Source organism: Bactrocera dorsalis, chromosome 6, assembly GCF_023373825.1.
Source record: "Bactrocera dorsalis isolate Fly_Bdor chromosome 6, ASM2337382v1, whole genome shotgun sequence".
NCBI lineage: Eukaryota > Metazoa > Arthropoda > Insecta > Diptera > Tephritidae > Bactrocera > Bactrocera dorsalis.
The window spans coordinates 27191612-27205805 of NC_064308.1; the positions used below are offsets into that span (position 1 = coordinate 27191612).

The 14194-nt window shown below is 40.2% G+C and overlaps 1 protein-coding gene across 1 annotated transcript; it reads left to right on the top strand.

The window, feature by feature from the left end:
- The first annotated feature begins 4842 nt into the window (after positions 1-4842).
- On the top strand, positions 4843-12501 carry LOC125779714 (uncharacterized). Its single transcript, XM_049460987.1, has 3 exons — positions 4843-4899; positions 5006-5501; positions 10874-12501. Exons 1-3 carry the CDS (start codon positions 4843-4845, stop codon positions 12499-12501), a joined length of 2181 nt encoding a protein of 726 aa, XP_049316944.1.
- Positions 12502-14194: the final 1693 nt, after the last annotated feature.

The following is a 14194-nucleotide window of genomic DNA, read 5'->3' on the forward strand; positions in this document are numbered from 1 at the left end:
TAATTATATTTGTTATCTCGCTAATTTTGTCTATTGTAAGTTTATTAATTTATACCTGATTATTGTTATTTTGTAAGATATTATTGATTTTATTTAAAATTATTTCGTAGTCTTCATGGTCTGGACTTCCGGCAATCCATTTCCATGCGCTACCTTGATCTTTTTTTTTTGCTCAGATTGTTCAGTTGGGTTCATATCTGTGTTATTAGGTCGAATATGAAGTTAGGATCTGTACTTCCGCCAGGCATAGTGGTAGTAATATTCTGGAAAAGAATGTTAGTACACAATTAGGTACGTATTCTACCTTTGTGAGTTATTTTCCTTTTTCAGTTAACACGGTACTATTTCTATCTTCCTTTTTTTTTTTTTTTTTTTTTTTTTTTTTTTTTTTTTTATAGTAGGGGGAAGCATCGAAAGCCGGAGTGCGGAACTTTAATCCGCTAAACCTAACCTACTCCCACCTCAAGACTCTCCCACGGAACCACCGGTTAAGTATTACTTCGTGGGAGGGACAAGACATTTAAGTCTCCTCTATCGTGCGGACTGACGGACGCCTAAATTGTTCAAAAAGTCTCAGTTTTGTCATTATGGATGCTGACGCTTCGCTGACAGCTTTCCATTTATCGGTCGACTGACACATGAGTGTCGTTAGATTATCGACTGTAAAACTACCACCGAGTGTGGTTTTTAGTTTTTCCCTTGTATTTGAAAATCTAGGGCAATAAAAAAGTACATGTTCAGAGTCTTCTATATGCTCTGTACACGTCGGACAGTTCGGACTAATGTCATTGTGGAATCTGAAAAGGTAGCTTCTGAAGCACCCGTGTCCACTAAGTATTTGGGTCAGATGAAAGTCTAGGTCCCCATGCTGTCTGTCTATCCACGAATGGATGTCCGGTATAAGTCGGTGGGTCCAACGCCCTTTGGATGAGGAATTCCACCGCTCCTGCCACATTTTAATGCTATTGTTCCTCTCCTCTGTCTTTGCCGATACTGTTTTAGGCGCTGATAGATGATATAAACGCTCGAGTTCATCTCCCTGGATGTCAATGGGCGGCATGCTGGCTAATACTTCAGCAGCGTCGGTTGATATAGTCCGGAAAGCACTTATTACTCGAATTGCAGAAAGCCTATGCACTGCAATTATTTGTTTAGCATACGCTTTTATATCCATTGCCTGTATCCAAACTGGTGCCGCATACAGTATTACGGAACTCATTGCTTTCGCTATTAAGAATCGCCGGCTGGAACGCACACAGCCTGTGTTGGTCATCATTCTCGATAGGGCATTATAGATTTTGTTTGCCTTCGCGGAAGAATACTCCAGGTGTTCTTTAAATTTTAATTTGGAGTCCAATATTACTCCCAGATACTTCAGTTGCGGCTGTGAGGTAATCTCGCACTCCCCTATAGTGAGCTCTATTCGTTCTTCTATCTTCCTAGTACTTATGAGTAAAACTTCTGTTTTTTCCTCCGCCAGTTTCAGATTCACAGAAGAGAACCATTGGCGTAGATCATTTATGCACTCATTACATTTATTTCTCAGGTCGGCTAATTGTTTGGCTACTGCTACCACCATGAGATCATCCGCGTAAGCTACTAGTTTAATATCTGTTGGTTGCTGTCTTTTTAGCACCCCATCGTACATAAGATTCCATAATAGTGGGCCTAACACTGAGCCTTGGGGTACACCACTTCCTTAACTATTTCCTTACTGTAGATTTTACTTAGCTTATGCCGGCCATAGACCACACAAGTAAACTGCACAAGTCTAGCACTGCACAGTGCGTTTGTGTAGTGTATGGGGGTGTTTGTGCTACTTGTGCAGTGAACTGAGCAATATCAAAACGACTTTGATATTTTTACACAAGTCTGAGTACTGCGCAGTGAATTTGCGTAGTATATGGCGAAATTAGCTCAGTTTTGTTTCAGTTTTTGTGAAGTTAACATCAAAACAAAAAAGGAAACAACGCATTTATTTTAATTATGAGTGATGACAAACAGTTTTGGGCCGAGTTCCTTGACTTTTATAAAGAATCACCTTCATTATGGCGAATAAAAAGCAAAGAATATAGCAACAGAATAATGAAAGCTGAAGCATGCGAAAAATTAGTTTTAAAATTAAAACAGAAATATCCCGACGCAAACAGAGATATGGTGGTATCGCGCAATATTTACACATGTTGTCTGTTTCGCTTTCAACATTAAAATAAAAACTGCACAGTTGGCTTGTATAGTGCGAGTCGCAGTTTTTTTTTGCACAGCGCTAGACTTGTGCAGTTTACTTGTGTGGTCTATGGCCGGCATTAGTTCCTAATCTCCTATTTGTCTTAACAGTTATTATTTGTCCTGGTAGATATGCTTTTATTTCCTTCTTATTTTTGTTATGGTATTCGATATCCTTTCTTTGTTTCTGAGCTAATTTTTCTAAGATGCTTTGTTTAATTTTTCTATGTCCTCGGGGGTAAATGTAACATTTCTATGAAAAAATAGGTCTGCCGGTCTTTTAAGCGTTGTGGAATGAACTGAATGAATATACATATGTGGGATCAGTAGACTCGACCGTACGGTCAACAAGATCTCGTACGAGCAAAACGCGACCGTACCAAATATAGCAACCGTACCTAATACAAAATTAACAACGCTGACTCGAAATAGATAGCCAACCCGCGGACGCTGACAGGTCACATTTGGGTTCTGAGCTTAGCAGCGTTCGGTTGTGCCTTTTTGCTTTAAATATATTACTTGTGTCTTTCAGTTTAAATACAATACTTACTTGTGTCTTTCAGTTTAATTATACTTATATCGGTATTCTGCTTGTCACGATTGTCTCATGTCTCTAATTGTTACAATCGTAATTTTGTAAGTCTGTTAGTCAGGAGTCTCATTTTGGTATTCTGGCAAATCTATATATATGTATACTAGCTGACCCGGCGAACTTCGCCTCGCCCAATTTTTTTTTTTTTTTTGGAAGTCATAGACTAGTATAACTTTACCACAAATAACATAAACTTCAAACAACGCATTTTCATTTAATGTTTTTAGTAAGTGGCAACTTTTGTTATGACAGCCTAAATCCATGAAAATTTCCTGTTGAAATTGATAAAACACCGCCAGCTGCTAGAAATGTAGCGCCATCTACTGTAACATACCGCACTTACTCAATACCGCTGTTAGCGCCACCAACTGGTGGATAGCTCTTTGCTAATAATAAACAAATAATTTGCAATAAATAAATAATGCGACCAAAAGGAGAGTTATAAACTATCATATCTTTCAAGTTTGACCAAACTGCACACAGTATTAAAAATTTCATTAAAATCGGTTCAGTAGTTTAGGAGACCATCGAAATCAAACAACGTGACACGTGATTTTTATATATTAAGATATATGAATGCCATTTTTCGTTGTGACTTTATAACTCAAGAACGGGCTCACCTATCCATACCAAATTTTTAGGCTTTGTTTGGACTATTCAGTAGATGGTTTGTGTTTTGAAATTTTAAGAATAGGATACCAGGGTCTCGAGAAATAGGCCAAAACGTGGACCCGGGTAACCCTAGGATGTGTTTGTACAATATGGGTAGCAAATGGAAGCTGTTGATGATTTTTATAGTACAGAGTATTTTTGATGCCGCTCCGTGACTCGGGTCTCGAGATATCGGCCAAAATGTTTCAAAAATTTCACCACACATATGTTACATTTTTTTTATTTAACTCGTACCTACTTGGAAAGCTGAAAAGCGCTCAATGTATGGTGAAATTATTTTTAAAAACACATCAAAAACCCATTTGTTTGGTCAGATTCATCCCACTTAGCCAGCGGATTATACGTTTTCATATTAACATACTTACATCAATAATAGTTTAATCATTTACTAAACGATTTGTTACCTACTTAGCTACGCTCTTTCGCTCTCAAAATTTATGAACTTTCGTCTTAACTAGCATACTTATTATTCCCACCTACAAACTTACTTGCATTATATTTATATCAACATGTAGGTATGTATGTAGCAGGCAGATCGTCAAACAAAGTAGGCTTTGAAAAGACATCGAACTATATTACGGTGCATTTATTTTGCATAGAGAAATACATGAATATTTTGTTTTTTGTAGGTATATAGAGCTTTGACTCTTAGCATTAAGAAAATTCAAATTAAAAGAATATATGACATTGGAGTGTAAACATCGCTGGAGCGTAGTGTTCGAAATTACCGCGGCGCAAAATTAATAGTTTTTTTTTTTAATAATTATTGAAGTTTTTGTGAATTTGTGAAAAAAAGAAATATAGCGCAAAGCGAATTTCCGAGCAAAAAACTGTAAGTTTTGAACTGTTGAAGTGAATTACACGAATGTATGTGTTTCCTTATTTGAAAAAACAAATGGTGTACCACTCTTAATGTAGGCATTTTTTTAAATTTAATTTATTCTTTTTTAATTGAAAGAAAAATGTCACGACCCATATGAGGAAATATAGGTCGGCGAACGCGTCATGCAAATGCTACGGCATTACAAAGGCGATCACAGACTCCAGCTAATGCATCGCAGCGTGAACGTAATGCACGAAATAGATCTGTTGTACCTGAAATTATGCGTGCTGCTTTTAATTACAACAGTCAGATTAATTACAGTATGTGCGGATATATTGGAATAATGGACGCAATATGTCAAACATTGTGATGCGGCTAAATTTCCAGGTGAAACGCCCGGCATGTGTTGTGCTAATGGCAAAGTGAGATTGCCACCATTAGAAACTCCACCCGAATCATTGTCTTCATTAATTTTTGGGACTTCTGAAAATTCGAAGCACTTTTTGAGTCATATTCAACGGCATTTCAAATGACTTCTTTTGGTGCTACTAACATTATTAGAGATAATTTTATGCCGACGTTTAAGGTAAATACTTAAACAGGATTGTCCCAATCAATCTGAATCATAAAAGTATTCTTTACTTTTAAAAATTATTATGCAACATATACCTAAAATTGCATACATGTTGCAGATTCAGGGCCAAATTTATCATCAAGCAGGTTCGTTATTGCCATACCCCGACGCTGATTATAAATTTTTGCAAATTTATTTTATTGGTGATGAAAATAGTGAATTGGATCAACGTTATGCAATTGCTTTGAATACAAGACGAGAAATTATTTGTGAGTTACAAAGGTTTTTCAATCAGAATAACGCATTAGTTCAATTGTTCAAAATTGCTCTCGATCGTATGCCCTCTGATCATCACAAAATCGTAATAAGGGCTGATAGAACACCTTTTGGAGAGCATGAAAGGCGATTCAATGCACCGACAATTGATGAGGTTGCAATTGTAATTCGTGGTGATCAGTTTCAATCGCATGATATTATACTTCATCGTAGAAATGACCAATTGCAACCTGTTTCGGAACTTTATCGTAGTTACGACGCATTACAATACCCAATATTGCATTGGAAAGGTGACGATGGCTATAATATAAATATGCCAATGATTGATCCACGAACAGGTAAATAATATTTTCAGTGTGTTGACATTTCATCATTTGTAGAAATTTCTTAAGTCACATTTTCCACTTATTTTAAGGTCTACATGTACAGAAAAAAGTTAGTGCCCTGAATTTTTATTCTTATCGATTGATGGTTCGTCCACAAGAACAAAATTATATCTTGAATGTCGTAAACTATGTAACGGGTGATTTTTTTGAGGTTAGCATTTTCATGCATTAGTATTTGACAGATCACGTGGGATTTCAGACATGGTGTCAAAGAGAAAGATGCTCAGTATGCTTTGACATTTCATCATGAATAGACTTACTAACGAGCAACGCTTGCAAATCATTGAATTTTATTACCAAAATCAGTGTTCGGTTCGAAATGTGTTTATCGACAAATTTTGTTCAGCGATGAGGCTCATTTCTGGTTGAATGGCTACGTAAATAAGCAAAATTGCCGCATTTGGGGTGAAGAGCAACCAGAAGCCGTTCAAGAACTGCCCATGCATCCCGAAAAATGCACTGTTTGGTGTGGTTTGTACGCTGGTGGAATCATTGGACCGTATTTTTTCAAAGATGCTGTTGGACGCAACGTTACGGTGAATGGCGATCGCTATCGTTCGATGCTAACAAATTTTTTGTTGCCAAAAATGGAAGAACTGAACTTGGTTGACATGTGGTTTCAACAAGATGGCGCTACATGCCACACAGCTCGCGATTCTATGGCCATTTTGAGGGAAAACTTCGGACAACAATTCATCTCAAGAAATGGACCCGTAAGTTGGCCACCAAGATCATGCGATTTAACGCCTTTAGACTATTTTTTGTGGGGCTACGTCAAGTCTAAAGTCTACAGAAATAAGCCAGCAACTATTCCAGCTTTGGAAGACAACATTTCCGAAGAAATTCGGGCTATTTCGGCCGAAATGCTCGAAAAAGTTGCCCAAAATTGGACTTTCCGAATGGACCACCTAAGACGCAGCCGCGGTCAACATTTAAATGAAATTATCTTCAAAAAGTAAATGTCATGAACCAATCTAACGTTTCAAATAAAGAACCGATGAGATTTTGCAAATTTTATGCGTTTTTTTTTTAAAAAAAGTTATCAAGCTCTTAAAAAATCACCCTATATATTATCAGTACATCGTAGATATGTACGTCAAAATAGAAACAGAACGTCTTAATTTTATTCGTTTCAACAAAGCAAAATTAAGATCTGAACAATATATTCATTTGCAAGATGCGATAGCGAATGATGCTAATATTAATGACATCGGACGTTTCACTATATTGCCATCTTCGTATATTGGTAGCCCACGGAATATGAACGAATATGCACAAGACGCAATGTATTATGTAAGAAAATACGGTCGACCGGATCTGTTCATTACATTTACATGTAATCCGCAGTGGGATGACATCAAAAACAATTTATTTGCAGAAAAAATGTAAAGCAATTATGGATTTAATTGCGAAATTATATGTATTTGGGGAGGTGGGAAAAGCGGATTGCCGCACGCACATATACTAATTTGGCTGGTACATAAAGTAACTCCGAATCAAATCGATAACCTTATATCAGCGGAAATTCCTAATCACACTGCCGATCCTGAGTTATTTCAAGTTGTCGTTAAAAACATGATACATGGACCGTGCGTTAAACTAAATATGAAATCACCATGTATGATTGATGAAAAGTGTTCGAAACGATACCCAAGGCAATTTACTTCAGACACAATAACGGGCAATGACGGATATCCGTTGTATCGACGTAGATCACCTAATGATAATGGCAAAACGGCAACCATTAGAATGCATAACCAGGAAGTTGAAGTTGATAATCGTTGGGTGGTTCCGTATTGTCCATTATTATCCAAAATATTCAACGCTCCTATAAATGTGGAATATTGTAATTCTGTCAAATCCATTAAATATATTTACAAGTATGTAAATAAAGGGAGCGATATGGCTATTTTCGGTGTTGCTGGTGAGAATAGAAATGATGAAATTACTTAGTATCAAATGGGTCGCTATATTAGTAGCAATGAAGCTGACTGGAGGATTATGTCGTTTCCAATGCACGAAAGACATCCTGCGGTTGGTCACTTGGCTGTACATCTTGAGAATGGCCAACATGTTTATGTTAATGTAGCAAATTTATTGGAAAGAGCAGCGCAACCAACAGCAACTACGTTAACAGCTTTTTTCAAATAATGCGAAACTGATACATTTGCGATAACTTTGTTATATTCTGAAGTGCCTCAGTATTACACATGGAATGTGTCTTCGAAAAAATTTCAAAGACGTAAACAAGGAACAGCAGTTCATGGGCATCCTGGCATTTTCCAAACAAATGCAATTGGCAGAATATATACAGTACATCCAAACAATGTTGAGTGTTTTTGTTTGAGATTGTTATTAGTTATTAGGAGGATGGCGTCATGTGTAGAAGTTCGCGCAAGTGAGGAAAGTTCTCTGATCGCCATTCACTTGGGAGTGGCCATAAACGATTCTTTTACATATGACTCAAGCAGCTCACGACTTCCGGTCTTTGACCAAGTATCCTCTGGGTAGCCTAAGAACATCCGTTTGAAGGCGAGCTAAAGTGAGAAGGCGAAATATCCCCTACATAGGGTTGTGCGCTGGGTTTGGGACCAGCCACGTAAAAACACAACCCCAGCGAACAGTAACAACCAGCCTCGGATGAGAGACCCCCCTTTTGATGACGACCATGGAAAACGAAATAAGGACTACGAATTGAGGGCATGCACCTGGAATGTCCGGTCCCTTGATTGGGAAGGTGCCGCTGCCCAGCTGGTTGATGTCCTCGTGAAAATAAAGGCTGACATCACCGCCGTCCAAGAAATGCGATGGACGGGACAAGGACAAAGACGAGTAGGTCCTTGTGGCATTTACTACAGTGGCCATATAAAGGAGCGCAAGTTTGGTGTGGGATTCGTGGTGGGAGAGAGACTTCGTCGCCGAGTACTGTCATTCACTCCGGAGAATGAACGTCTAGCCACAATCCGCAGCAAAGCGAGGTTCTTCAACATATCGCTGATTTGCGCCCACGCCCCGACGGAATAGAAGGACGATGTGACCAAAGATGACTTTTATGAGCGCTTGGGGCTCGCTATGAGAGCTGCCCCCGCCACGATGTCAAAATCGTGCTAGGCGACTTCAACGCCAGGGTGGGCAAAGAAGGTATCTTTGGCACTACGGTCGGTAAATTCAGCCTCCACGAGGAAACATCCCAAATGGGTTGAGGCTGATCGACTTCTCCGGGGCCCGAAATATGGTTATCTGTAGCACTAGATTCCAACATAAGAAGATACATTAAGCTACCTGGCTGTCTCCGGATCGGAAAACCACCAACCAGATCGATCATGTTGTGATAGACGGAAGACATGTCTCCAGTGTTTTAGATGTGCGTGCGCTCCGAGGTCCTAACATCGACTCGGACCACTATCTTGTTGCAGCCAAGATTCGCACCCGTCTCTGTGCAGCAAAAAACGCACGCCAACAAACACAAGGAAGGTTCGACGTCGAGAAGCTGCAATCACAACAGACAGCCGAACGATTTTCTACTCGGCTTGCACTCCTGCTCTCTGAGAGCACTCGTCAACAACTCGATATAAGGGAACTGTGGGACGGCATTTCAAACTACTTACGTACAGCTGCAACCGAAACCATTGGTTTTCAGAAAGTGCAAAAGAACAGCTGGTAAGACGAGGAGTGCCGTGTCGCAGCGGAGAGAAAACAGGCTGTCTACCTCGCAACCTTACGATCGACCACAACACGTGCGGGATGGGATAGATACCAAGAGTTGAAGAGGGAAGCGAGACGCAGAAGTTTGAATAGCAATTACCCGCCTGAAGAACAACAAAGCGGCGGGGGCGGATGGATTGCCAGCATAGCTATTCAAACACGGCGGCGAAGAACTGATAAGGAGCATGCATCAGCCTCTTTGTAAAATATGGTCGGACGAGAGCATGCCCAACGATTGGAATTTAAGTGTGCTAGGCCCAATCCATAAAAAAGGAGACCCCACAATCTGCGCCAACTACCGTGGGATTAGCCTCCTTAATATCGCGTATAAGGTTCTATCGAGCGTATTGTGTGAAAGATTAAAGCCCACCGTCAACAAACTGATTGGACCTTATCAGTGTGGCTTTAGACCTGGTAAATCAACAACTGACCAGATATTCACCATGCGCCAAATCTTGGAAAAGCCCCGTGAAAGGAGAATCGACACGCACCACCTATTCGTCGATTTCAAAGCTGCTTTCGACAGCACGAAAAGGAGCTGGCTTTATGCCGCAATGTCTGAATTTGGTATCCCCGCAAAACTAATACGGCCGTGTAAACTGACGTTGAGCGGGACCAAAAGCTCCGTCAGGATCGGGAAGGACCTCTCCGAGCCGTTCGATACCAAACGAGGTTTCAGACAAGGCGACTCCCTATCGTGCGATTTCTTCAATCTGCTTCTGAAGAAAATAGTTCGAGCTGCAGAACTTAATCGAGCAGGTACAATCTTTTATAAGAGTGTACAGCTGCTGGCGTATGCCGATGATATTGATATCATCGGCCTCAACACCCGCGCCGTTAGTTCTGCTTTCTCCAGACTGAATAAGGAAGCAACGCAAATGAGTCTGGCGGTAAACGAGGGCAAGACGAAATATTTCCTGTCATCAAACAAACAGTCGTCGCACTCGCGACTTGGCGCTCACGTCACTGTTGACAGTCATAACTTTTAAGTTGTAGATAATTTCGTCTATCTTGGAACCAGCGTAAACACCACCAACAATGTCAGCTTAGAAATCCAACGCAGCATAACTCTTGCCAACAGGTGCTACTCCGGACTGAGTAGGCAATTGAGAAGCAAAGTCCTCTCTCGACGAACAAAAACCAAACTCTATAAGTCACTCATAACACCCGTCCTTCTATATGGTGCAGAGGCTTGGCCGATGTCAACAATGGATGAGTCGACGTTGCGAGTTTTCCAGAGAAAAGTTCTGCGAAAGATTTATGGTCATTTGCGCGTTGGCCACGGCGAAAATCGCATTCAATGGAACGATGAGCTGTACGAGATATACGACGACATTGACATACTCGTAGTTCAGCGAATTAAAAGACAGCGGCAACGCTGGCTAGGTCATGTTGTCCGAATGGACGAAAACACTCCAGCTCTGAAAGTATTCGACGCTGTACCCGCCGGGGGAAGCAGAGGAAGAGGAAGACCTCCACTCTGTTGGAAGGACCAAGTGGAGAAGGACCTGGCTTCGCTTGGAATATCCAATTGGCGCCACGTAGCGAAGAGAAGAAACGACTGGCTCGCTGTTGCTGACTTTGCTATAATCGCGTAAGCGGTGTCTGCGCCAATTAAGAAGAAGTATTAGTTAACGTGAGTGGCCCAAAATCATTTCAAGAATTGAGAACACTCAACGGTCATTTGTGTGAAGCATACCGTGAAGCATGCCAACTTTTGCATTTGTTGGAGGATGATGCTCATTGGGATTCAACACTTAATGATGCATCTATTTTGGCTCATCCTCAACAAATACGCATGCTGTTTGCCGTTATATTATCAACATGTATGCCATTAAATCCACTTGAATTATGGAAAAAATATAAACATAATATTGCAGAAGATGTTTTAATTCGTATGCGTCATCATGCAAGAAATCCTGATTTGCTGATAACTTTGGAAATGTACAACGAAGCTTTGATAATCATTGAAGATATGTGTCTACGGATTGCAAATAAAACATTAGTACAATTGGGTATGACCGCACCAAATCGTGACATGCATGATCTGTTTGATCGTGAATTGCAACGTGAGCAGGAATTCAATTCTAATGATTTGCGTTTATTTGTACAATCGGATATAACCAAAATGAATATTCAGCAAAAACATGTCTATGACACAATCATGCAAGCCATTTCCAATAATGCAGGTGGGTTATATTTCTTGGATGCACCTGGTGGTACAGGCAAAACGTTGGTTATATCACTGATTTTAGCCACTATTCGATCGGAACAGAAAATTGCATTGGCACTTGCATCTTCGGGAATTGCTGCTGCATTATTAGAAGGTAGTCAGACAGCACACTCTGCATTAAAATTGCCATTGAATGTACAGGTGATTGAAACTTCAACTTGCAATATTTCAAGAAATTCTGCTATGGCAAAAGTTCTGCGATTAACGTCAATTATTTTATGGGATGAGTGTACAATGGCGAATAAAAAATTACTAGAAGCATTTAATCGAACAATGCAAGATTTACGTGGTAACCAACAGCATTTTGGTGGTGCTTTGATATTACTGTCAACATTGCCTGTCATTCCTCGGTCAACTCCTGCTGATGAAATAAATGCCTGTTTGAAGTCATCAGTTCTTTGGAGATATGCACAAAAATTGACACTGAACATTAATATGAGTATTCACCTACAAAATGATCCAGCTGCCCATGAGTTTTCAAAACAATTGGTACAAATTGGTGATGGCAAAATACAAATCGACAGAACCAACGGATTGATTACTATACCGAACAATTTTTGTACAATTACGAAATCGATAGATGAATTGATTGATTGTGTTTTTCCAAATATTCTTCAGAATTACAGAAACTATGATTGGTTGAGAGAACGCGCCATTTTAGCACCGAAGAACATTCATATCAATGCCATTAATTTTCAAATTCAAGCAAAACTCCCAGGCGTAGTCACGACATATAAATCAATTGACAGTGCTATGAATCAAGATGAAGCAAAGAATTATCCAACTGAATTTTTAAATTCATTAGAACCGGCTGGTATGCCACCACATTGCTTGAATCCGAAAGTGGGTTCTTTGATTATATTATTGCGAAATATCAATTCACCAAAACTGTGTAATGGCACCAGATTGGCAGTGAAAAATTTATTGCCAAATTTGATTGAAGCTACGATCTTAACTGGTAAATCAAAAAGAGGAAGTTTGTTTAATACCGCGTATCCCTATGATTCCAACTGATATGCCATTTGAATTCGAACGATTACAATATCCTGTGCGTTTATCATCTGCGATGTCCATCAACAAAGCTCAAGGGCAAACACTTAACGTTTGTGGTGTGAATTTGGAGGAAACATGTTTTTCACATGGCCAACTTTATGTTGCCTGTTCTAGAGTCGTTATCCCCAGCCGTTTGTTTATTCATGCTCAAAATGGAAAAACAAAAAATATTGTTTATCCAAATGTTTTGGATAGCTAGCTAATAATTAAATATATATATTTTTTATAAATGAGTTTGATTTAATATTTCACTTTATACGTAGCGAAGCACGTGCCGGGCCGCTATAAATATTATATGTATTCATTGTATTGCTTTCAAAAAATCATAAAGTTCTGCTCATCTGAAACCCCACATTCATTGACTGTTAGGCGGTACAAAGTTCGCCGGGTCAGCTAGTACAGTATACTACTATGCAGTATACTACTAAATTCTGCTATTCTGAGTATATCAAATGAGACTCCTGACTAACTTCTTCTTCTTCTTAATTGGCGTAGACACCGCTTATGCGATTATAGCCGAGTCAACAACAGCGCGCCAGTCGTTTCTTCTTTTCGCTACGTGGCGCCAATTGGATATTCCAAGCGAGGCCAGGTCCTTCTCCACTTGGTCCTTCCAACGGAGTGGAGGTCTTCCTCTTCCTCTGCTTCCCGCGGCGGGTACAGCGTCGAATACTTTCGGAGCACATGACCTAGCCAGCGTAGCCGCTGTCTTTTAATTCGCTGAACTATGTCAATGTCGTCGTATATCTCGTACAGCTCATCGTTCCATCGAATGCGATATTCGCCGTGGCCAACGCGCAAAGGACCATAAATCTTTCCCAGAACTTTTCTCTCGAAAACTCGCAACGTCGACTCATCCATTGTTGACATCGTCCAAGCCTCTACACCATTTTGCAGGACGCGAATTATGAACGGCTTATAGAGTTTGGTTTTTGTTTGTCGAGAGAGGACTTTGCTTCTCAATTGCCTACTCTGTCCGAAGTAGCACCTGTTGGCAAGAGTTATCCTGCGTTGGATTTCTAGGCTGACATTGTTGGTAGTGTTTACGCTGGTTCCAAGATAGACGAAATTATCTACAACTTCAAAGTTATGACTCTCAACAGTGACGTGAGTGCCAAGTCGCGAGTGCGACGACTGTTTGTTTGATGACAGGAAATATTTCGTCTTGCCCTCGTTTACCGCCAGACTCATTTGCGTTGCTTCCTTATTCAGTCTGGAGAAAGCAGAACTAACGGCGCGGGTGTTGAGGCCGATGATATCAATATCATCGGCATATGCCAGCAGTTGTACACTCTTATAGATGATGGTACCTTCTCTGTTGAGTTCTGCAGCTCGAACTATTTTCTCCAGAAGCAGGTTGAAAAAGTCGCACGATAGGGAATCACCTTGTCCGAAACCTCGTTTGGTATCGAACGGCTCGGAGAGGTCCTTCCCGATCCTGACGGAGCTTTTCGTGTTGCTCAACGTCAGTTTACACAGCCGTATTAGTTTTGCGGCGATACCAAATTCAGATATCGCGGCATAAAGGCAGCTCCTTTTCGTGCTGTCGAAAGCAGCTTTGAAATCGACGAATAGGTGGTGAGTGTCGATTCTCCTTTCACGGGTCTTTTCCAAGATTTGGCGCATGGTGAATATCTGGTCGGTTGTTGATTTA

Coding starts and splice junctions, on each gene's coding strand:
- LOC125779714 (XM_049460987.1), top strand. CDS start 4,843: ATGACTTCTTTTGGTGCTACTAACATTATTAGAGATAATTTTATGCCG. Junction 4,900..5,005: donor ATTTTATGCCGACGTTTAAG/GTAAATACTTAA, acceptor TACATGTTGCAG/ATTCAGGGCCAAATTTATCA. Junction 5,502..10,873: donor AATGATTGATCCACGAACAG/GTAAATAATATT, acceptor GCGCCAATTAAG/AAGAAGTATTAGTTAACGTG.